Below are 24,764 nucleotides of genomic sequence, written 5' to 3' on the forward strand. Positions count from 1 at the left end.
AGATATAATAAAAGTTAAAAGATATAACAGATTTTTTCTCACTTCCCTAATATGTTTAATAATCAATCATTTTAAATTGTGCCGAAAATTTTCCGTTTTCCAATTGTTCGGAATTTTTTCGGTTTTGCTCGAAAAAACCAAAAAGCAAATTTTTATAAATTTCCCTGGTGTTCAAAATTTTCCCGCAATTTTTACCTATTTTATTTTCAAAATATTTATTTATTTCAGTTCCCCCAAGTCAAACCGTTCGATGTTGTAGAAATGGAGATAATTCCGCTGCATTACGGAGCACAAGTTGGGATTTATGACGAGGATCATGAGGTTGGTAGATTTTAATTTGTTTTTTAAATCGTGGCCTAGCACATTCTAGGCCACAGGTAGTGACGTCACTCTGAACATTTTCAATATATGTAAATTTTAAATTCAAACTACTTAAAACTCGGAAATCACTTTTTCCGTCAGATACACAGAAATAAACTAGTTTTACCTTTTAAAAAACTAAAACCATTGAACTTTTCACAAATGTTCTTTGAAACTTGAGATAATCTGCAAATCCCAAACTATTAAAAACTGAAAAAGGTAGCCTAGAAAATGAAAATTTTCAATAGTTTTTTCAAGTTCAAAGAAAAAAAATTGAATTTTTAAATTGTTTTTTTTCGCTACAAGTCAAAATTATATTATATTTATTAGTTTTTTTCAATTTAAGAACATTACTAAAATTAGTGCATATTTAAAAAAAATGTTTGTTTCGGAGAAAACAACTATTAGTAATTGCACTGCAATCATCAGATTAGTGAGGAATTTAGTTCTATTTTTTTCTTTTTTTTCTGTTTCAAAGTCGTTTTTTCATGAAAAATAGACCTTCGAGCTACTGGTTTTTTGAGAAATATTATTTCAATTTTCAATTTCATGATGAACAACATTTTTGGTAACACATTTAATTCTAGTAGAATATTATCCACTTTTTCTCTAATTTTTCAAAATTTATTCCTAAGTTTTTCTGATCAATGAAGAACTACCTTTTTACGACAATATTGCCTTCAATTTTTTCTCTCTGAAAATTCGAAATTTATCTGAATCAATGGTGCCGGTTTTCTTATTTCTGAATAACGAAATAGATTTTTTATTTATTTTTCAACAATTCCCGGAAATTTCTCTATTGTTAAAAACAAATGAAGTGAAAATCGATTTTTTTACTTCGAAAGTTTAACATGAAATTCGATAAATTTAATCTATGATCTTTCAAGCTCCGCGAGTTTGAGGCGGGATGTTGATAATTAGAGATATGCCGGGGGAGAACACTACTCTCCAATTATATTTCGGTTGCTCGAGAAATATTTTTAATGATAAATACTGGATACTAGATTCTATAGAAAACTAATTTATTTCAATAAATTTATTATTATTCAGGAGAATTATATTTTCTTGCTCGAAAGAAAATAAATAATCAAAAACCGACGCATTTTCCTGAATTTATAGTTATTCAGAAGAATATAGATTTTTATTTTCAAATTCTGAGAATTCAGAAAACATGGCTATTTGCCGGCCTAGAAAATAGAACAACTAGGCCACCGATCATTTTTGTTTTGCCGTTGTCAGGCTTCTGGCCTAACTTTCTCTATCTTAAAAGATTCCCAAATTCAAACTACTGGCTTTCCAAAACCTTCAAATTGTGGAATGAACTTGTGATTCCAAAGATCTGATGTCAAGAATTCAGTCCATAGTTCATATACTCCAACAACACTTTTGGAATTTTAAATCTTCATGGTTTTCAAAAAGAATCCACCAAATTATTTAGCAACGGGGTTTTCCCTTCTAAACAATTGTGTGACACAAATCATAATCTCCGTCACTTTGTACAATTTTTCTAGTTTTGGTGATTTCCCCTCATGAGCTCAACGCGGCGGAGTAGATCTTCCATGCAGGCGTTAAAACGCCTGCCTGCCTGACTTTAAGGCGGCCTCCGCCTGCCTAACGCTTCAGTCCTAGTCTTGTGCTAAACCATACATGAACTATTTTTCTAATTCTTAATTTGGTTCTCATAAAATTGATAAAAATTAGGAAAATTTGAAATCTGAAATTTCAAGTAAAAATGGGCGGCAAACTTTGTATAAAAAAAAAAAGAAAGCTCGGCCACCAATTTTTCAAAGTTTCTTACCGCTCTCTGTCTTGCCTCGGGCAAGCCCTAAAACTTTAGAAAACATCCCCGAACAAAAAAGTAATAAATCCTTCAAATGTGGGAGATGCCCCGTGTATATGTCACCTGTCGACTCGTCGAAAACGTTTGTGCCACCCGGCTCTTTACCTCGTCTCCTCTTACTCATCATTTTACTGCCCCCGTTGCTTTCCGGCTAATGAGGTTCTTAGGGCGTAGGACGCCATTGATTTGTGCTCTTTTCAGGCAAAATTTTAGATTTTATTTCTCTGATTTCACTCAATTATCAGACAATCTAAGTTTTTTGACATGTTCAATGCTGGAAGCAATTTTCGATTTTTTTATCGACCATGGCCTAAAATTACGGGTCAATTTCCTGAAACGGACGAACATTTTTGAAAGCAAAACAGTTTGTAGAGTTTCGCTAAAATTTCTGATTTTTATCGAAAAAATCGGGCACACCAAACAAAAGTTCGTTTGTGTCAGGACCTTGACGGTACGCAATTTTCGGACAAACCACGTGTGGCTGATTCAAAAATGTCAACTAAATTGACATCTTGAAAACATTTTTTTCACCTGAAAACCACTAACAGTGTCAGGTTAATCCGATTCAAGCGCTATTTTTATGAACTTTCCTGAAAGTTTAATTCCACACGTTGTGAGGGAATTTGACACATTTTTAGAAAACCTGATCTCACGGTTAATTTTTAAACACTTCGAGGGCCCAGAAATCCTAGTTTTTTTTCTGGTTATTCATAGTTTTTCTAGAATTTAATTTCACATCTACATTTCTAAACAAAACTTTTGAAGGTCCTTGTAATTCTTCTCTAGTTTTTTATTGTCAAATTAAGTTTTCTCCAAATTAGGAAGAAGCGATAATTGCGGGTTTTGTGAGGGAAGTTTGTCGTCGGTCCATTTGTTTTGAAATGAGAATCGGAACGATTTCCTGTCTCCCGTAGAAACCAATTAAACGAAAACTTTTTTTTTTCATTTCGTTCATTTTGCATGCTTGCTAGCCTCGTCTATTGGAATTCTTTTGTACTATGATTCTATTCTAGTTGTGTCTGCATTAAAAAAATCGATTTTTTTGTTGAGTATATTTATTTTTCAAACAAGCCGAAAAAATAGATCAAAACTGAAAATTTTATAAGAAAAATTTCAGTTTAAATCTAGTTTTTTTTTCAATTGGCCAACTTATAATTTATATATACTCTCAAAATCAAAAAAAAATGCACATTCTATATTACCCACAAACATCGAAAATCCGCTATTCCCTCAATTATAAAAAATGTGAGAAAATCCTCGATTCTTGGTTGCTATGAGACAGATTTCAGATTTTTCACCGGATAAACAAGACGTTATCATTACTTTTCAGTAATGCGCGTTTATTTTTCTATTCCATTTTTCGAATTTTGAGATGTTGTATTATTTAGAGAGCACGAAATTCTAAGAATGCGTATTGCGCAACATATTTGAGGCACAAAATATCTCACAGCGAAAACTACAGTAATCCTTTAAATGGCTACTGTAGCGCTTGTGTCGATTTATGTAAATCATATATTCGTCGATATAATATTGAGCGAAAATTAAGAAAATAATACGAAAAGCGAAAAATTAATATCGAAAATCGAGATTCCGTAAATCGACACAAGCGCTACAGTAGTCATGTAAAGAATTACTGTAGTTTTTGCTACGAGATATTTTGCGCGTCTAATATGTTGTGCAATACGCATTCTTAGAGTTTTGTGCCTCCCGTAATATTATGTACAATGCGTATTTCCTCTGCATGCAAGACTAATTTCCGATTGGTCTGTAGAGGTGCAGTTGGCTGGCTGACTTTTAATACTTATGTTCCTTTAAATTTTCAAGTACGATTAGGAACCCTTTCTCTCAGAATTTCACTAGTGTACCTTAATGTTTGTCTTTTGCTACCTGAGACGATCATCAAGTCTTTTCTTTTGTTTGTATTAGATTTCGCAGTAAAATTGTGAAAAAAATTGCAAAAAATTGAGAGCAAGAGCAGAAATGTGCACTTCTCGTTGTACCACGATTTTTCGTTTTCCCACTAAATACCTATACGTATAGGATTATCCAAAGATGATCCCGGGGATCACCAGTTCTTAGTTTCCTTATCAATTTTATATTACTCGTATGCCTTCCTCGTTTTTTTTTCTAAAGCCATGAAAATCATAGGTATCGCCTCAGCGGGTCGTAGAAGGAGCACAATGTACTCGAGCTCGTCACGAAGACCGTTTCGACGGCTGGTTCCGCTTAAAATGGTTAGAGAACTGGGTCTTGATGCGATCCTAACAAATTTTTTGAATCTCTAAATAGTCCCTATAGATCATGTAATAATATAGGTTGAACGTTTTACAGAATAAAGTTTTACAATAAACTTTATAGCATGGGTGTGTGGCAAATTTGCCGGACTTGCCGTTTTCCGAGATCGGCAAATTTGCCGAGTTTGCTGCACACATGAAAAATTTTTAATTAAGATTTTGTGCAAAAACTAATGTAGCCCCTGGTTTACACCTTTTTACGATATTCTGAGTACATTCGAAAAGGATGTTTTAAATAGATTGAATATCAAATCAAAAAAGAAAGTTGCATGAGTATTATATCTAAAAACTTTTAAAGAACACATTTTCAGGCACAAGGCCGAACGGCAACCGACTACGCGGGTCAGGACTACGATGAATGTTATGATAGGTTAGTTTCTTTTTCTATTATTTCATTCAGAATATTACGAATTAATGCTTAAAAAATTTTCAAATTAATTTTCAAATCAACCGCCTTAGCTCCACCCAGCTCTCTAGATCGCAACCCGCAATAAAGCCCATAAATCAGTGGGCAGCTGCTGCTGCTCCGTAGTGGATCAGTCTGTCGTCTCTCCGATCAGTGCGCTCTCGATGATACTCTCACATTTGACCTTTCTCGCTTTTTGTAAACTATGTGCTGGACACGTTGAAAGTAGTATCAATTGCACTTTTCTGGGTAGTTACCGATAAAATTGCCCAGATGGAAGAGTTTTCCATAACAATTTCTCTTCCATTTTCATCTATCAGCTCTGTGGCCCCGCTCATTAGTGTTTCTCTAGCCGATGCTGTTCCAGGTTCCCATGGCAATGTGTACATGTGTGCCTAAAGTGAGCCAAAATGCTCTTTGAATTATTCATTCATCCTATGTTTTTTATTCGTCCTCACGTGACCTGCACCACACTGCGCATTAAATATTAATTGGCACTGAAGAGAGCCGCCGCTCGGGCAAATGTTTAAATTTTAAATTTAATTGATTTATACATATTTGAAAAATGAGACACTATGTTATTTTCGCCGAATTCGTTCTCTGAGCATTGCGTTCATATCTTTGCACCTATATGAACAATTAAAATAATTTGTGTGTCCGGTAACGAAAAACCCGAAATAAGTCTTGCCTATACAGGAGTTTGTGGAAAGTTTTCAAAATTTTTAATGCAAACAACGAAGGAAATTGGAGACGTAATACGATCACTAGCAATCTGAATTTCTACTTTCAAAACGTTTTTTTCATAAGAAACTCCATTATCCAAAATCCGGCCACCTTGCTAATCCTGAGTCCATAATAGGCATTGCTAAGGCAAATCTAGGGCTTTTGGCCGATAAAAGACTTTTTGATAATAATTTCCAAGCTTAAACCTTATTCATATTACTTTTAGTAATCCTATAAGTTTTGTTTGCAGTGGTTCAGAATTGCCGAACATTCCAAGTTTTTTGATAAAGGTTTTACATATATGTTGAGCTTAAAAAATAAACTCAAAAAAATTAACAATTAGTTCATACGTTATTAATTTCAACGAGTTTTAGTGTAAATATATATGTGGTCCTCTATATATTTTCCGTATTATTATTATTATTGATTCGCTCCAAAGCTTTAATTTCAGTCTCAAGACTATACTGCTCAACTGTGTTTATAGTAGTATTTTCAAACGAACAAAAAGTGACAATACAGTATACTTTAAACTAAAAAAAACTTTGTCGATGAAAGTCTATCGATCAAACTAGCGAAATCCGCCCGTTTAATCCGTTTTCCCGCCACCATCACTTATTGTGTTTTCATAGAGCTTTATTTGACGGAATTTCCTTTCTTCTGATTTTTCATATTTAACCAAAACTTACTTGAAAGAATCTTAAAAGGGATTTTTACAACTCTCTGGATCAGATTTTTCGAATTGTTTCATTCGCAAAAGAAGAGCGACTCACTGCTATAAATGCAACATTCACCACACTATCTCCACAATTTCATCTATTAATTCATACAATGACACTACAATAATCCCCACTTGCTCAGAATTTGTCTCTCCCGCGGGGGACAAATTGGAATCAATCATTCTGTCGGTCGACCATTGAACCACCACCACACAATATGGTTCAGCGGGGGGAGGTCCAGTTTTATTGTTATTACGTATACTGCTAGGGGAACCCAATTTTCGGACCCCGCGCGGAATATTCAAATTGGAAAGAGTGTGTGTGCAAAAACTTTGTCCATCTTGTGTCCAGCAGACCAGCCAGCAGCTTCTCAATTTCCGCTTCAACTTTCTCCACTTTCCCATGGGACAAACCTTTTGTCTTTCTTCTGGCTTCTCCTCTTACTTCTTATTCTTCTTCGTTGCCCAAATTGTGCTGGAAGAACTAGAGATGCTGAAAAGAAATAGGAAAAGAGCACGAAGACAATATTTATGTTTTGTTTTCCATGGTTCGCCTCGAGTATTTGATTAGGCTTCTCCTTGTTGTCTTCACTCGACGTCGTGTTCTCTATTTTATGTCCACTCTTGAATTCCTGGAGTTTTCAGTGCACGCATTTGTTGAGCTGTAAGAAAGCTGCAGGAGTTTCCCAGAATTTGATCGATTTACGGAGCGGAGTGTCGTACTACTTATTTCCGGATTATAAAATTCTGAGAATGCGTATTGCACACCATATTTGACGCGCAAATTATCTCATAGCGAAAACTACAGTAATTTTTACGTTTCGAGAATCGAGCCCCCCTAAATCTACACAAGAGCTACAGTAGTAATTTAAAGAATTACATTTCCGAACCTTTCTCATTTTTCAACAATTTTTTAACTTGCCTAGCGTAGCCGAAAATTAGCGGTAATCGCTTCAAGACCCAAAACAAGCCAATTTCATCAAATTTCAAGTAGAATTTTGTGAAAACAACCGTCACTACCATTCTGATGACCCTTTACTTCGACCGCCCAGTTCGTTAAACATTTTTGAATTTTGTTCACCTGTCTGCCACCACATATCTTTCTTCATCAAAATTCAACGTGCTGCGATCATCATCTTCATCTCTGTCTCTTCATCTCGCCCAAATTCATTTCCGTCACTGCGTCTCGTACTGATTTTTTTTCATTTGTCTCCAATCATTTAGAGGCCAAAAGACCTCCTCTCAATTTTTTTCTGTCTGTCATTGACCCCTCAGTTGCGAACCGATTCAGAGTTTACATAAACAAGCTCGCTTTGTATATAATGTTGAGTGAGCGAGAGAGTGAAAGAGAGAAGACGCAGGAAGCTAAGCGTTTCCTTTGTTTCAAGCTCTGTCAAATTGTCAATTTTCTAGCTAGAAGATTCTTATGAAGTTTTGAACATTCTAGATTTAGTTTGTTACCTACAACAGGTGAATTTGTCTTTCTTGTCCAGAGATAAAACTTATCGTGGCCTTTTCCGAAATAGTATCAGATTTCCTTTGTACAAGGGCTTTCGTGAGGCGGTAAATCGCCTGCCTGACTTTAAGGTGACCTCCGCCTGCCTCTCGCCTCAATACGTTATGCTAAAACAAACGTGAACTTTTAAAAAAATTTAATTTTCAACAAATTGATAAAAATTTAAAAAATTTGAAATTTACCTGCCTACCATAGAAGCCCTACCTTGTTCCACTATTGATGCGATTCATTCTATTACAAATCAATGTAACGAACTCCGAAGTTTGATAGCCCGAGGCGTTTTCCTTGTTAATTTGATATCGATTATCAGTTTGACCAACCAAACACCATCGATTTGGCTTGATTTTCAAGGAATTTATAGAATTTCGTAGAGTTTTGGACTATGTTTTGCATTTACGTTGAATGGAGAGAATTATATTTGAATAATTGAATAACTTGTTAATGGTTCAAGGATTACCCGTTCCGAAGTCTAGAAATGCCCTGGCGATGCTCCCGTCGAGAACTGTAACCGATAATCAATCAATATTGCGGGTATTAATTGGCTAATATTCATAATCCTGAAAAGTTATTTGAATAACGGCAAACTCCCAAGAAACATACCATTTCCGAGGTGTATGAGAATTTTAACAAGACCTTAGGGTACATAAGCCTATCAGTTTGAAAAACAATGTCGGAATTTGTGCTTCCATGGTAGACAGGCGCGGTTTCAGGGTCTGAAGCTTGCCTGAAGGCCAGGCAGACAGGCGTTTTAATTCCTACATGGAAGCCCTAGAATACAGCATATACGGTACCTAAGCCAATTATCAAATTTTACTTTTAAAAATTCATTCCACAGGTGTTCCTGTTCTGCTGCATCATCGTCACACAGACACTTACACGCGCCTTTTCACTTCTCATTTCCCACTTTTTCTTCGTTTTTCTCGCTTTTTCTTCTTCTCGACACGAAGAAGTAGGATAGATCTAGAGACGTCGAAAGCCATAATTGTTTCCGTCGGCGTCTCCACGCGCACTCGTACTGTCTACAAGTGCCACACACACACTTGAAGAAAATAGAGAGAGGTGCAGGAGGAAAAGGAGGGGACGACTTCTGAAAGTGTCGATAACTACCTCCTATTTGAGTAAAGAGTGCAAGAAATATATGTGCGTGTGTGTCTAATGAGAGGGTCTTGGAGCGATTTTTAAGCATGTACAGGCATGAATCAGGCGGCAGGTTCCAGCCAGGCTCTGAAACCGCGCCTGCATACCAGGGAAACCCAACGATGGTTTTTCTTTGCCCGGTTGATCCCTTTCTTGGATAGTTTTAGTCTTCGTCCGTTTTTCATTCATACTCTTTTTGTAACTGTTCAAAAGTCTAGTTTCATATAATCAGAAATTCGAGAAAAAGGATTTTTCGAGGCTCTGAAAAAAGATCCCAGAAGATTGTGTCTAATTCTAATTCTCTACAGAAAATGCCCAAATCGAAAATTTTTCGACAGATCCTCGTATTTCGAAATTCTGGAACATTCGGCAAAGCTGAAAATGTCACAACTTGCCAAAATGAACATTTTCGGCAAATCGGCCAATAGCTGTATTTTTCAAACTTTCGGTAAACCGGCAGTTCGCCAAAAAAAATTCGGCCATGGTCTAGACTCTAGAGTTGGGCGGCAGACAATTATTTCGGGCAAACGCAAAAATTAAAAATGGAAATTGGTGTTCGGCAAATCGACAATTCGCCGGAATTGAGAGTTTCCTGCAAATTCGGCAAACCGGCAATTTGCCGAAGGGCAACTTCTCCGAACTGACACCCCTTCCAAAAATCCGAAATTTTTTTAGCTTCACCCCCTTCCCTCCCTTCTCGTTTTCTAAAAACCGGACACACCTCTTACAATTATTACAAACACCACTACGTACGTATTAAACGTCTCTCGTAATAAGTGGGGCGCCAAAATATAATGGTTTTTGTTGTGTTTAGTTAGCCTCCTCCTCTCTACTTCTCCACCATCATCAAATCTACCACCACAATAACATTAATTCGATCATCAACTGACTACTTTTGTCTTTCAATGTGGATTTGTAGTTGTTGGTTATTTGAATTCTTAACTATATATCCATCCCTATGTTGAAAATTTGAAATTTTTGGTAAATTTGAAAGATACCAAGTTTATGTATATTATAATATATTATAAAAATTTCCGGTAAATTGATATCCTGCAAACGGCAAACCGACAATTTGCCGGAATTGAAAATTTCCGGCAAACCGCAATTTGCCGATAATAAATTTGCCTTTATTGATTCTAGGTTTCGAAAAATTACGTGTTCCGTTTTTTTTTTGAATATTAAAATAGGAATATCAGAATTTTTTATTTTTTATTCTGCAACTTTTCAAATTATGTTCAAATTTATTATAAAACTATCGTAAGTGTGAATTTGCAATTAATTTTCTTATTGCTAGGTATCAGTTTTACTAGGGCTGTCATGTATGTACCAAAACGCCTACCGCGCCTTCTGTCTAGTGCGGTGCGGAACCCGAAAAGTGTCGGAATCATCTTTCGCAGTATGTGGTGCTGAAACCAAGCCTTTGAGTTCTCGCCATAGTGCGGCGAGAGGCCGGCATGAGGCGGGCAGGTAGGAGGCAGGCTTCAGGAACTGTGTCGCGTCTGCCTCCCAATCCCAGAATACTTTTTTTTTCAAAAAGTTGCAATGGAAATCAGATTTTCAAACGCAACCTGTCTTCCTCTTGTACTCAACTTTTACTTGATGATAGTCGATAAAGGTGTGAACGCGGTGAGGTGTAACCGTGTGACAATACATCATTGTATTATTCTTTTTCGCAAAAAAAAAACATTCTTTTGGGTATTATATTCTACCAATGTATCTTTCATTTTCTCGATTGATTTTTTCTCCGGCGAAAAGAAAACAAATTGAAAAAAAACGTCAAAACATAAACATTTGGAAAATATAAAGGTGGATATAAAAACGGTTTCTTTCTTCTGGAACATTCATTTTTAACCATTTTCCTACATATTTTCACGCTAAGCCGGAGCAAAACAGAGACAGTCGAGACTGTCAAAACATGTAAAATATACGTTTTTTGGTATACCTATTTATTAACAGGTGCTCCCTTTTCTCTAAAAGTTTAAATTTGTCGCGAAAAAATGCAAGAAATGTTTTTTTTCTAAAAACTAAAAACTCGATCAAAAATAATAATTGGGTATTTAAATATTCCGGAATCTCCATTTTCTTCCCGTTCCTGCCCTTCCATTTTTTTCTTCCTGCACTTACTCGAGTATTCATCCTCTTCTACTGCTGCCATAAAAGGTCTTCCGCTTCACTGAAGCCTTCTGCACAGCAGCGTATCCTCCCGCTTCATATCTCGTTGCTGAACTCCATATAGCTTGTTATAGCTCAGTTTTAGACGGATTTAGGTTCGAATTTCTGTAGGGTCTCTAGGAGTACTGTAATAAGTGATGTGTCAAAAATTTGGCCTAAACTGTCATTGCTATAGATTACGGTGATAGAAATTTGAATATGTATGAAATAGTGAAAAATCAGTAGACTGAGCCTTACTCAAATTCACATCCGTTCGAGATATTTCTGAGTTCTGAATTTCTGTTGATTGCAATTGCCGTAACTTATAGCAAGGAAAGAACAATTTGAAGCCGAATTTACGGCACAAAATTAGTTTTGGTGCTTCTAGAGCCTATTTTATAAAATATATACTTGACACGTGGCTTTTCAATATCACCATCTCAAGAAATTACCACAATCGTTTCAGGTGCGAACAAGAGTGTGGCGAGGAGGCGTGGCGAATCGCGTGCTGCTCACGAGTCGGGAAGATCGCCATCCTTGTCATGTCAATCATTGTATTATATCTTATCATATCAGGTTGGTTTAAATACATATTATTCAAATTTATCTGAGTTTACACAATGAATTTTCAGCATTAACGCCCTCCGAAAGCACACACAAGACGGACCTCAACGAGCCGCGGCCTGGTATTAATTTAACAAGGTGAGAATGTTGGGAACATATTACTATTGTAGGAAATTGCTCGATAATTCCACACTTATTGAGTTCACAATTAATTTCTACTATATTAACTGTGTTTTTGGTAAAGAAGTATCACTTTTTCCCCTCCCAACTCCGATAATTCGGCATTCCTAGAGTTTTAACACAATGTTTTACGACATACTTATGAAGAGTTGATGCAAATCGCAAAAAAAAAACAGAAAAATAACTATTTTATGAATAGTATCATTATCGTATGGTGTCGTCAAAATGTTTTGTTGTTTTAGTTTTTTTTTACTCGAAATTTTCTGAAAACACCGAATTTCATATTGAATCAAATTTCTTGATAATTTATTAGACATTTCGATTTTACAGAGCCAATCAAGTACTCACCGGATTATGTGATGCCTATGAGCGAGGAGACGTTTCCGGAGACTCTTGTAATCGACTTTGCTATGATCGAAACTGGCTTGTCACTGACTTTTACGAAGGGCACAAGACTGTGGTCATAGTGAAAGATGGCGGACAGATTGCTGTCTATAAAAGCACAAAACCGTTTATGGATCAATTCGACGAGCCGAAAGACCATCTGACGGATGCAGAGTTCTCGGATCGAGTAGTCGATATGGTGAATGATGAGCTGAGACTCGGATGGCCGAAACACTATCGACGGCATTTAATGGAGACTGTGTGGCCGACACTGTTACGGACCAAGGGAGAAGCCATGTCGAAAGCGGATCGACGATCCTTGTGGGCTTTGTTAAAGCAGCCTGAATTCATCCTGTTCCGAGTGTTACCGTTGACACGTGTCACGCCGAAGCTCATTGGGACGTGTGGACATATGTATCAGACTGAGTCACTGGTGGCGTTCAAGATGAAAGGGTATTATACGAATTTGAAGGTGGGGATTTTTTTTTAACTTGATTTTAAAAAAAAAATTTTCTCAATCCAAATTTACAGGCAAAAATCTTGGTGCATGTCATGGGAACCCTGAAGCTCTTATACGAATTTCTCGACGAACCCCTTCAATGGTGTGATGTTCGATTTGATAATCTCGGGTTATCAGCAGATTATCCGAAAAGGTAGGTCTGCCTGTTTTTTTATTTGATTTTTTTTTCCGAAAAAATCTACATTTTCAATTATTCGAAACGTAATTCGAATAAAAGTTATTAATGATTTTTTAAACAAAAAAATTGATGATAATCCAACCGGAAACTCAAATTTTGAAAACCCCTAAAAATCCAAATTTCTCAATTTTTCTGCAGATTCGCTCTAATGGACGGTGACATGGTGTACACGAAATCGAAATTGGATTCTCTCCTAAAAGGACGTCCGTGTGAAAGTGATAATGATTGTAAAATTGGAGACTGTGAGGCGAGATGCACTTCTAATATGGTGTGCTCGTCGAGGAGTAACGGGAATTTGGAGGTAAGCTTGAAAGTTGAAAAAGTTTGGAAAAATTGTGAAAAATCAATAAAATCGGCAAAAAACGAGCTTTTTTCCAGATGGCCGAATTTTTCATAGTTTGCAAAAGTTCGTCCACCTGTGAAAAATTGCTAAAAAAGCAACAGCATTGATGAATATTCATAAAAAACCAATAAATTCGACAAAAACCTTTTTGATTTTTCCAAAAATCGAAAATCACATTCTGATGTTCAAATTGAATTTTCAAAAAAAATATAGAAATTTCCTAAAAGTTTTAATTCTCAAAAAACGAACGACTGACAAAAAATTTTTAAAAAAGTGAATTTTCCGAATTTTTTCTAAAGAAAAACTGAAAATTTGAGAATTTTCAGTCAGAAATGTGATTTTTTTTTTGATTGAAAGGAGTTTATTTTGTAGAATTTAACTTCCACTATCAGAAAAAAATTTACCTATTTACTTTGTAATAGGAAAAAAGTTGTGAAATTGTTAGGAAAATTTTTTTCAACTTTACAATTTCCCGGACAGGCCTGTAGTTCCTTTTTTTCAAAACGTAAAAGAAAAAATTAATTAAAAAGTTCAAACTCCTAGAATTTATACATTTATTTTGCATTCTAAAAAACAAAGTTTTTCTTGATTTTTTTGTGTAAAAATTGAAAAAAAATCCAAATTTTGTAGGTCTTCTGCGATAAACTGGTCAACAAACTGTTCGCAAATCAATGGTCCAAAAATAATAAATATTTGGTCGCATGCCGGGATACAGGACGAAATATCACAACTCGACTCAACGAATTACGGTTAACATGGTCATGGAATCTGCCGGATGTTTAAAGGAATCTAGCTCAATTCTTTCTTTTTTTTTCTTCTACTCCATGTGTCAAAAAATCCCCGTGTCTTATAATTTTCTGGTGCTTTTTTCCATATTTTCCTTTTTTTGTGTTCTGGCTCATTTTTCCATGGCTCACAGAGCCCGAAAGCTTAGGATTTTGAAATTTTATTCGTTTTTTTCTCATAATTCTGTCATCATTTTTTGCTCTGCATCATCATCATCATCGTCAACATCATCGCGTTTTATTATGGGTTCATGTATTATTACACTTTCCTCGAAAAAAAATTTTGACGAACGTGTAATATGTTTCACCTTGTCTCATTTGTACCTCGTTCATTGTTACGGGTTTGAAGTTTTAAAACTCTGAATTTATATGAAGAATTTTAATTTAAAAAAAAACTTTGTTTCCTTTTTTGAATTTTTACAGACAAATTTTTGGCTTGAAAACTGAAAAACCCTGACTAAACTTACTATTTATGTGTTGGGTATCAACGTGTATTGACCCACGACGTGGCTAAGAAGATCGTACAACGTGAACTCTATGAACTAACTTATTTATTCCTTAGTTTAGTAATGTAATAAACTACTCGTCTTCTCCTCCTCGTCTCGCCTTCGAATACACAACATTATGAAAAGAGTTTTTCTTAAGATAAAAAATGTTCTAAAAAATCGATGGCCGAGTTTCCTATTTACGCGGCCACAAGACCAGTAAAAAAGTGTTAACACAAGTGCGAAAACTAGAACATTTATTTTCAAATTTCACCCGATTTCTACAAAAAATCAACAAAAAAGTCACAAAATTTAAAATATGAACATAATAATCAATATCCCGCTGGCGCTGACTCCTCCCCTTTTCGGAAATCACTGTTCGCATAGATTTGGCCGTCGGAAAGTCGTTCGGCGGCGGTGACAACTGTCAAATTGTTCACTGCCTTCATTACGTGACCACGATCGATCAGGGATTTCACGTAGGCTTTCGGGAAGTTTGGCTCGTACCACGTGTAATTTGGCTAAAAAATAAGGAAATTGGGAAAGGTTTTGATTTTATTGATTGAAAAATATTTCATGTGAAAGTCGAAAATTGATTGAAAATTAAATTCAGAAGTTTTTTTTCTGAAAATTATTGATTTTTATTTTTAAAAAATCAACTTTTTGACAATTATCGATTTTTCCAACAAAAAAAAAATCAAATTTCGCGTGTAATTCTCTACCTGTAACTGATTGTGCATCCTTGGAGCATCAACAGCTTGTTTAACATCTGCTTTCAGCCATAACGCATGCAGTGCAACTCCAGCAACACCCGAAATAATGGTGGATCCACCGGCTCCGCCGACCGCCATAAGCTCCGCCCCTTTTGTGTTAAAGATCACTAATGGACTTTGACTACTCATGGGGCGTTTTCCAGGGCGAATGAAATTGGCGGGAGACGGTGGGAAACCGAAGAAATTCGGATGACCGGGAGTGGAAAAGTCGTCCATTTCGTTATTCCAGAGAATTCCCGTCGATTCGGAGGATACTAGGGCACCCAGGCTGGAAGAATTTGAGATGGTGGAAGAGTTTTTTTGGCGGTGGCCTAGAAAATGTCTTCATATCCGAAAAAGTCAAAGTGATGGCCTAGAAATTTAAGTTTGTGGCCTATAAACTTGAACTGATGGCCTAAAAATTGAACGTCGTCCTAAAAATGTTTTTAACTGATGGCCTAGAATTGAAAGGTGATGGCCTCCAAATTTCAGGTGGGCGTATATAAACTTTGGTTGATGGTCTAGAAATTATACACGTGGCCCAGATTATGAAATCACTTCGGTATAAAATCCAGGTGGTAAACAATTTACTATTAAGACTGCCTAAAATCATCCCCTGGCCTAATTAGTTTAAAATTTTTGGTGACGACCTCGAACTTGTTCATTTTTATCAACTGCAGTTGCTTGTCGACTGAGGACTAACTTCTCACTTGCTGGCCGAGTTTTCGAAGTTCGGCCACCAAAAATTTCCTTTAAAAAAGCCAAACTCACTATAAGTTAATGGTAGACGTAACCGAAACTGCATTGCCGTCTGCATCGATAATCGATACATGAGTTGTTCCATGATCCTGCGGTGGTGCTTCAAACGATCCTCCATAGTAATCATCAGGATGCGTCGTGTCTGTGATCTTCGACCTAACCCAATCCGCCCACTCTTTTGACGTAATATTTTTGGCGATTTCCGTGGCGTTTGCCACGAATTGCGGGTCGCCAAGCCAGCTTCTAGCCGCATAACTAAATTTGCTAGATTCCAGAAAATGATGGTATAACGTTGCGATTTCGTTGAACGACTTCATGTTATATTCGAAGCCATCCATCACGTTAAGTATTGCCTGAGCCACCGCTGAGCCCGAGGGAGGCGGCGGGCCGCAGACTCCGCGCCCGTTTTTCAGCTTTGTGTAGATCACATTTTTTGAGTCGTGGACTATTGATTTGTAATTTTTAAAGTCCTGAAGCCGGATGATCCCACCGTTGGCTTCGAACTCTTTGGCGAGTTGCTCGGCGAGCCGACCTGTATAAAAGTCGGCGATGGGATCTGTGGAGTTTGCGAGTAGCCGGAATGTTTCTAGAAGGTTTTGGCGGGTTTTTATCTGCTCTCCTGGTTGGAAGACACGCTGAGTTTCGGGGTTGATGAAGTTTTTCATGGTGGGCTCCGCGCGGATTTGGTGCTCGTTTTGGTTGAGAGCTTTTGCAAGGGCATGGGACGTTGGGTAGCCTGGAATTTTTTAGGATGGCCTAGAAACATGAACCGATAACATAGTTACTTATTTTGTGACCTCGAAATTTTCATGATGGCTTAGAAATTTTTATGATGGCCTAGAATTTTTATGGTGACCTAGAAATTTTTTGATGGTCTAGAAATTTTTAGTAATGTAATAAACTACTCGTCTTCTCCTCCTGAAAAAATTTGGGCCCGTCTCCCTTCGTGGTGAGACCCATCGTGGCGAGACCCATCGTGGCGAGACCCATCGTGACGAGACCCATCGTGACGAGGCCTATCGTGGTGAGACCCATCGTGGCGAGACCCTCCGTTGAGAGACCCATCGTGATGAGACCCATCGTGGTGAGACACGCCGTGGTGAGACTTATTGTGATACCCATCTTAACGTACACAGTAATTGGAGAAACTTTTAAACTGATTTTTACAAAAAGTTCAACATTTAACTTACCAAGAGCTCAATATTCCGTTGCCTCGCTTTTTGTTGCCCTCAGGGATTATTGTTCTGTTGCCTCCATTTCCGTTACCCCTGTTGTGTTGCCTTCGAGCAGCGTTGAATCCGTTGCCCCCCCCCTTTTTCGTTGTCCCCGGGGAATATTAAATCCGTTGCCCCCGTTATCCGTTACCCCTAGGGATTGTTGGCCGGTCTAAAAACGGCCACCAGAAAAGTTTTTGAGCATCAAAAATGTTCTACGCCGTTAGGAGTTTTTTAGGCCAACAGAAATATTCTAGGCTCGCAGAAAAAGTGCCCACCTTCAGCCAACAAATCAATAGTTGGTTTCAACAACTGTCTCCACTCGACTTTTCCACTTCCGAATCTCTCGAATTCAGTCCGGAGGCCGTGAAGCTCTCCGGGCACCGCAATCGCCTTCCATCCGATTCTCGACTGATTCCATTTGTCACGGTACATTTCCTCTGTTGCGGCGAGCGGAGCAATCTCCCGAGCATCGATTACCGTACACTCTTTTGTCGTTCTGGAAGAATTTTAGAGGTTTCTAAGTCATTGAAAATATTTTTAGGCCACGGCAGAAGTTTAAAGGCCACACGCGCTTCTGGCTTTCCTCATATTTTGAAATGGAAGAGTTTGCCGAGTTAGCCCGTTTGGACTAGGCCACGACCGGGGTAAATTTACGGAGCGTCGTGTAGACGATTGTCAATGGAGCGCGAGAAAAACGCTTTGACGAAGGCCAGAAACCAGTGAGGCCACAATGTGATGTTTGCAAAAATGTTTTTAATGGCCTAGGAAAATCATTCTTTCTTCCAAAATTTTTCTTCTTTGTTTTCCTTTTCGATTATTGATTTTTAGTTGAAAAATCAATATTAATAATTATCTTTTTTTTTAATTATTGATGTTCCGCTCCAATTCGTGGCGAGACCAACAACTCACGCATTATAAATAGTCATAAAATGTCCGCCGCCAATTCCGGCCGAATGTGTATCCATTACACCGATACAGAAAAGTGCGGCGATTGCCGAATCCACCGCATTTCCGCCTTTCAGCAAAATATTCCGACCGATTTCTGAGCAAATTTCGTTGTCGGCGGCGACGGCGGCTTTCGAATATTTTCCGAGTGGAGAAAGTGATGGTCCAGGCCAACGGGGTAGGCGGGCATTGTTCTGGAAACCTTGCCGAGTTTTATTTTTATCGGCCACGTAGCAAATCGGCCAGCCATGAACCGACTGCGGACTAGTTTTCACCCTCGTGGCCTAGCTTTCTAACAAACCTGCATTAGTAAATGAAAATACAATGAAGCGAATGCGACCGTTGAGATTAACAACGTGAATACGAGAACCGTTAAGCCGACCGCCGCGACTAAAGTACGGATTTTCATGGGTTGCTCGGCCTCGATAAGCGGCTCAACTTCATCAAATGGTCCATATTCTGGCGGTAAATTATCATCGTCCGGAAACGTGTTATAGTATTGAACAGGAGGTGGGTTACTGCTGAAAAGTCGAGTTTTGCGCGTCAAATTTGATGTATTGAGTGGCATGATCACTATTATTACAAGACCGCGAAATTTTGAGAATGCGTATTGCACAACATTTTTGACGCGCAGAATATCTCGTAGCGAAAACTACAGTAACTCTTTAAATCACTACGGTAAAGCTTGTGTCGATTTACGGGGTTTCGGTTTTTTCATTTTTTTTGTGTTTTTTAAAAAACAATTTATCGACTAATGAATGATTTCCGTAAATCGACACAAACACTACAGTAGTCATTTAAAGAATTATTGTAGTTTTTGCTACGAGATATTTTGCGCGTCGAATATGTTGCGCAATACGCATTCTCAGAATTTTGTGTTGCCGTAATAATTCTGATTTAAAAATGGAATTTTCAAAAATCAGAGGTTTCCCAAAAATTTGAATATTCCACAAAAAAGATGAATCTGAAGAGTATTTTCAATTTTTTGAGAAAATAATCGATTTTCTGGATTAAAAAATTTGAATTTATAGATTTCTAGATTCTAAAATTTGAATTTGTGCAATTTCAAACAAAAATGTATCGATTTTTATCGACTTTTCATAAAATTTAATTTAATTTTCGAAATTCCGAAAATATTGCCCGTTTTTCATATACCAAAAAAGTTGTATCAATTTTTTCAAAAAATTAAATTTTCATCGATAGTTGTTTTCAAAGCATCATGATTTTTTTGAAAGAATTTGCAAATGTGAGAACTACAGTACTCCCTTAAAGGCGCACGCTTGTTTTTATTTTTAAAAAATTGGTCGTTTCGAGACCTGGTACCGTATTTTCGCATTTGGGTAATATTTCCAGCATTATAAATTTAAAAACAATGCACTTTTTAAATCTTGAATCCATATATATATTTTTTTCAGAAACTCATGCCGCCTCGTTTGGGTCTCGATTCGAATTTTTTTCACAAACGTATAATATTTTCTCGAAAAACCCGCGAATTTTTAACATTATCGATTTTTCTCTCACCTCGTCGATTGCCCTTCAGGAGTCATTATTCAGAATTGAGTATGAATTAAAAAATCATAGAAAAAGTCAAAGCGCTGTCAATTGGAAATTTAGGACGAGAATGTCAAAATTGCAACTTTTCACGATAACGGAATTCTATCGCAAAACTAGATAAGAGCTACAGTTTGCTGCGTGTAAGCGCGCTCCAATGACAAACGAGAAGAGAAGAGAAGAGGGGGTAACCGCCAATAGCTCTCTTTATCGAGGATAGTCTTCAAGTGACAGAAGAGATATTCTGTGGTGGGAGAGAGTTGGGTGGAAGGGGGAACAATGAGGACTACGGAAGAATGACTTTTAGATTTGGAGTATAGGAGAAAGTGGAGGTTTTGGCTGAAATTATTTTCAAAAACTTTAACTGTAACAACTAACGAGTAGATTTGAAAATGAGGATAATATTCAACACAACAGAAAAAAAGTCGATAGGTAACTAATAAAAATTAGAGAAAATGTGGCATCGGGGAGAAGTGGTGGAACAAAAGAAGAAACTGATGATGATGATAGGAGGATAGCCGCGAAACAAGCGATTAACAGTGAACAAGATTCATTTCGGTGAAGATGGAGAAGATAACAGCAAAAAAAAAAACACAACAAAAGTCCTTATTATTGCCCATTGAGAGTTTGTTGAAGGACACTGGTAAGGTGCTCGTCGATTCCATCTTGCTGCGCGAATTGTGGGAACGATGCGTAGATTTGCTTCAGGATTGTGACAATTCTTTGCTTGGTTTGGTTGCCGCTATCGTCGTCGTTGAAAGCATCGTTGGCGATTGAGAGCAAGCCTGAAAAATACAAATAAAAATAAAATAAGTTACGGATTTTTTTAGATTAGAACTTACAAACAAGGAAGATTCTCGGAAGATTCTGATTTTCTGGTCCAAAAAGTGCGGCGTCTTGTTTATCAAACAATTCGGCGAGACACGTGTAAATGTAGGGGCTTTCCTCGGTGTCTGAATATGTTGGCAACCAGCTCAGGAACATCTCGACGACCTGGAAATAATATGGAACTTTTTTCTTGAAAAACTGAATTCTAAAACCAACCTTTCCGTAGGCTTCAGCAGGAAGTGGCACATTGCCGATGATTTTGGCAAATGCAGAAATCGCGTTTTCCGTGGCAACAGTGCTCTCCTCGGTGGCTCGGGCGTCCTCTCGTTGAATCATGGCGGCCAGTGGCTCCAAACAGCTCAAAATCTCGTTTCGGTAGTCGCTGATCTGGTGGTAGTTGATGGCCATAACTCCGAAACCGTAGCTCGCTGCTTGTCTCACTTCAGGATACTCATCTCCCAACAACTTGTACATTATTGGAATAAGCTTCGGGAAGCGAGTTGGCATATGTCCGACACCGAACTCGATGGCGTCATCGAGAAGGCACATTCCCCATTGTCTCTCGAAGTATTGTTTGGATCCCTCGATGAGTTGAATGGCACAGTTGAACACGTTGATCATTCCCTCGAAGATAGTTCCCTTGAACTCCTTCATAAGAGAGTGAGTCAAATCAGAGATGGCTCCAAGGCATGAGGCCTCCAATTCCATGAAATAATCGAGCTCCTCCTTAGCTTCAGCATCATCGTCATCTTCATCTTCAACTGGACGATCGCTCATTCTCTTTCCGTAGTTTTCAAGTTGCTTGAGAAGCACCGAAATGATGAGTTGAACCTCTTCCTCGGCGATTCCCTCGGTTTTCATAACCTCAATGCACGATCCGATGGTCGTCATGAACGAGGCGAGAATCTCGACATCGTCCTCCTCCTCCATAGAGGTCGTCAATGCCTTCAAGAACTCGCACCACAAACGACGCTTGTCAGCCAATCCTTGCTTCTCAACACAGGTCAACAAGCATGGCATGATTTCAGCGGAAGCCGTACGAACTCCGTCGTGAAGTCCGAAATCGAGATTCTTGATGGCGAGCTCGTAGACGTCGACGACGTATGGCATGAAAGCCTCCTTCATCTCCTTGGCGAACGCGACAAGCATATCGCAAGCAGTTGCCTTCTCCTCAAGACCGCTGGTGCGGATTCCGACAGTCTTTTCTCCTCCGATTCCGTGGTATTCAACTCCTTCCTCGTTTTCGTGAACATCTTCGTCTGAAATTTATATATTTTTTTAACACGTAAAACTAAAAAACACTCACTGTTGAAGATATTGAAGTCTGGGCGGTAACGAGCGGCACGAAGAACTGGATCCATGACAACTGGGAGGAATGGTGCGAAATCGGCTCCAAGAATAGAGCAGAAACGAGTCCATGAGCTGATCATGTAGCTGTATTGTGGATCATCGATAGCCAAATCCTTCATTCCGTCTCCGAGAAGGTTCAGGATCTCGATTGCAGTAGCGTGGAATTGTTCCTTTCCGACAGCATATCCGATGAGAGAGATGCATTCGATGGTCTTTCCTCTCAACTCCTTGAGCTCTCCGACGTTTTGAAGAATGTGAACGAGGTTCGGGATGAGGCGAGCATGATGTTCCTTGAAGAGCTCCTCGGCGGCTTCAGCGACGGAGGCGATGGCGGTGACGATGTTCTCAACGACAACCTGGTATCTCTTGTCTCCGAGACGATTGAACACAGCGGAAAGCACATTTTCGAGTTTCTGAAGAATGAATGGAAGATATTGTCCAATGATGCTCTTTGGGCACTCCTCGGCAAAGTTGACAAGAGCCGAAGCGGCATGAGCACAGACACGTGGAACATCGGTTCTGTCAAGAGACTCGAGAAGAGCTGGTATGACGGCGGCGTGGCACTTCTTCTGAAGAGTTGGAGCGAAGTCAGAAGACATTTGTCCGATGGCGTTGCAAGCCGCGTATTGAACTCTTGGATGAGCATCATTGACGTAATTGGTGATATGAGCCATAATTTGCTCTATGTGTGGTTCCATAGATCTTTGGCACCCTTCACCGACGGCGGAGAACGCGCGAAGAGCCGCGTGCTTCATCTTCCAGTCTTCGCTGGTCAAAAGCTTCTCGACAAGTGGAAGGAACACTGGGAGCATCACTTTTCCGTTGATGCAGCAAGCAACACGGTCGATGGCGCTTTCGGCGATGATTGGGATACTGAAAAATAATTTAATTGAAGAAAAACTAAAAATTTATCCTTACTCTTCATAGTCTTCTTCCTCTTCGATCTCGTTGAGCCACTCATTGAGCACATCGTCATCCATTTCGGTCATGCATGAAAGAAGAGTCTCGAGAATTGGTCCAAGAGCTCCTGGTGCGTATTTCTTGAGTCCTTTTGGTGCGGATTCCATGTACGAGCAAATAACTTCGATGGCGTTCTGACGGACCATCTCGTTCTTTTCCTTGTTTCCAGCAATCTGAAATTTGAAAAAATGAAATTTTTAAATTGGGCCATTTAAATTACTTACAGCAAGAGTGACTTGAAGAACCTGAGACATATGAGTGTTAAGGCATTTTGGCAGAGAAGAGGCGAGCTCGGCGAACTCTCCGAGTGGTCCATCTGAATCATCCTCGTCGCTGGTTTCATTGCAAACTTGAAGAACATTTGGAACAAGAGAGGTCATAAGCCTGACAACATCCTTCTCCTCATCATTATCAACAGCGAAAGCGATAACAGCACGGACGGCGGTGGCCTTGATTTGCAAATCCGGTGTAGCCATGCACTTTTCCAAGACAACTTTGAGGGTTGGAAGGAAGTGGGCCAGCCTGTTTCCAAAAATTATTGGGCATCCGCGAAGAATAAGCAGGGCTATGTAGTTTCCGGTAAGATCCTCGCTCTTCAAACAATGATCCATCAGCTCGAGGACTCCTCCCCATGTCATATCTCCAGAATCGTCGATGAGGTTTGAAGCGATTTCAGAGATCAAATCAGCAATCTTCTTCTTAATCGAGAGTTCGGTCTCGTGAACTATCATCTCGAGAACTTTGGCGAGAATGCGCTGTTTGTTCTCCTCGTTCAGCGTTTCCCAAATCGCATCCCAGTCTCTGGCGAGAACTCGTCGCAGAAACACCAAAACTGTGGATCTGGCCTGAAAATCGAAAATTCATGGAATATATAGGAATTTGAGTGAACTAACATCAGAATTATTCGTGTGGTGTGTGTAGGCCTCGAAAAGTGCAGCTACTTTGGTTGGTCCTTCAATCTTTTCATAGACTTCTTCAGCTTGTTTTCGGATATCATTGTCTGCTGACTGCAGTTTTGTGATGAGCTCAGTGAATTGATTGACGTCCATTGTAGGGAACCCTGAAAATCAGAATATGTGCTAAAAATTTCAAAATTGAGAAGGAAAAAGATGAAAGCGAGTCGGTTTTGCAGATAAACGCCTGGGGAATACGCGGAATCGCTGAGGAAAATAGATTTTTAGTATAAAAATTGGCATTTTCAACAAAAAACCTATCGGAAAATGTGAAAAATAGGCCAACAAATATTGAATTTTGGGACAAAAACGCCTCGAGTGCACGATTCTCAACGGAGCGCACTTGCTGCGTCACACGCACTTTAAACTGTACACGGCGGGAAGTTCAAATTTTAAAAGGATTCACGTGATTTTCACGACATTTACTGGTTTTTTCAGCGAGTTTTCGCAACTTTTCGGCGACAACCGATGATGATTTATGTTTGGAATATGATGATGGTAGCGTGTTGCGAAATAAAAAATCGATGGAATGAGTCAGCGAGAAACTAATATTTGCATAGAGAACTGTTTGCAATTTTGGCATTACATTGGCCAGTGCACTGACAAAAAAAGAAAAAAATAAACGGCAAAATCTCTAATACCTATTCCAGGCAACCAGTGTCTGGCGACGATGGAGAGTAATTCTGAAAGAGACGCAGTTGAAAAGAGTGTGTTTTTCGCTTTTTTTTTCAGACAGAAGAGTAAAAAGAGTAAATACGTATCAGTAGTAAAAACAATGTGCGAGCTGGGAAATCAGTAATAATTAACTACTTGTGATACAAATTCCTCAAGGAATGAAGGAGAAAGTGTACTTTTTTTGAGACCCGAA

At 38.5% G+C, this 24,764-nt stretch overlaps 3 protein-coding genes across 7 annotated transcripts; 1 reads left to right on the plus strand and 2 right to left on the minus strand.

Annotated features, from left to right (window-relative positions):
- Nucleotides 1-228: 228 nt before the first annotated feature.
- On the plus strand, nt 229-14,485 carry C53D5.1 (FAM69 protein-kinase domain-containing protein; the record flags this gene model as incomplete). 4 transcript variants are annotated; one of them, NM_058311.7, is made up of 8 exons in its annotated part: nt 229-321; nt 4,806-4,864; nt 11,609-11,718; nt 11,775-11,844; nt 12,217-12,742; nt 12,802-12,923; nt 13,107-13,269; nt 13,942-14,485. In NM_058311.7, 8 exons carry the CDS (start codon nt 262-264, stop codon nt 14,092-14,094), a joined length of 1,263 nt encoding a protein of 420 aa, NP_490712.1. The 4 variants fall into 4 exon arrangements, with proteins under 4 accessions (NP_490712.1, NP_490713.1, NP_001248830.1 ...); NM_058312.5 differs by lacking the exon at nt 229-321 and adding an exon at nt 4,347-4,434; NM_001261901.3 differs by lacking the exons at nt 229-321; nt 4,806-4,864 and adding an exon at nt 10,223-10,248 and having other exon boundaries at nt 13,942-14,094.
- A 339-nt stretch (nt 14,486-14,824) lies between these two features.
- C53D5.5 (Gamma-glutamyltranspeptidase 1) lies at nt 14,825-19,804 on the minus strand (the record flags this gene model as incomplete). 2 transcript variants are annotated; one of them, NM_058313.7, is made up of 7 exons in its annotated part: nt 14,825-15,102; nt 15,304-15,622; nt 16,105-16,828; nt 17,585-17,805; nt 18,219-18,448; nt 18,556-18,775; nt 19,776-19,804. In NM_058313.7, 7 exons carry the CDS (start codon nt 19,799-19,801, stop codon nt 14,914-14,916), a joined length of 1,929 nt encoding a protein of 642 aa, NP_490714.1. The 2 variants fall into 2 exon arrangements, with proteins under 2 accessions (NP_490714.1, NP_001364826.1); NM_001377821.2 differs by lacking the exon at nt 19,776-19,804 and having other exon boundaries at nt 14,914-15,102; nt 18,556-18,663.
- Nucleotides 19,805-19,994: 190 nt separating this feature from the next.
- Nucleotides 19,995-24,003, minus strand: imb-3 (Importin N-terminal domain-containing protein). The gene is made up of 7 exons (NM_058314.7): nt 23,837-24,003; nt 23,168-23,788; nt 22,902-23,116; nt 21,940-22,856; nt 20,850-21,892; nt 20,648-20,798; nt 19,995-20,590 (listed from the first exon to the last, which is right to left on the minus strand). The coding sequence occupies exons 1-7, from the start codon at nt 23,990-23,992 to the stop codon at nt 20,415-20,417; spliced, it is 3,279 nt and encodes a 1,092-aa protein (NP_490715.1). The 5' UTR covers nt 23,993-24,003; the 3' UTR covers nt 19,995-20,414.
- Between the last annotated feature and the right edge of the window lie 761 nt (nt 24,004-24,764).

Source organism: Caenorhabditis elegans, chromosome I, assembly GCF_000002985.6.
Source record: "Caenorhabditis elegans chromosome I".
NCBI lineage: Eukaryota > Metazoa > Nematoda > Chromadorea > Rhabditida > Rhabditidae > Caenorhabditis > Caenorhabditis elegans.

Bases quoted from the DNA above. Each gene is read 5' to 3' on its own strand.
- imb-3 (NM_058314.7), bottom strand. From the start codon at position 23,992: ATGGACGTCAATCAATTCACTGAGCTCATCACAAAACTGCAGTCAGCA. The intron at 23,789-23,836 runs GTTAGTTCACTC...TTCGATTTTCAG, and splicing joins ACCACACGAATAATTCTGAT to GCCAGATCCACAGTTTTGGT. The intron at 21,893-21,939 runs GTGAGTGTTTTT...TATAAATTTCAG, and splicing joins AGACTTCAATATCTTCAACA to ACGAAGATGTTCACGAAAAC.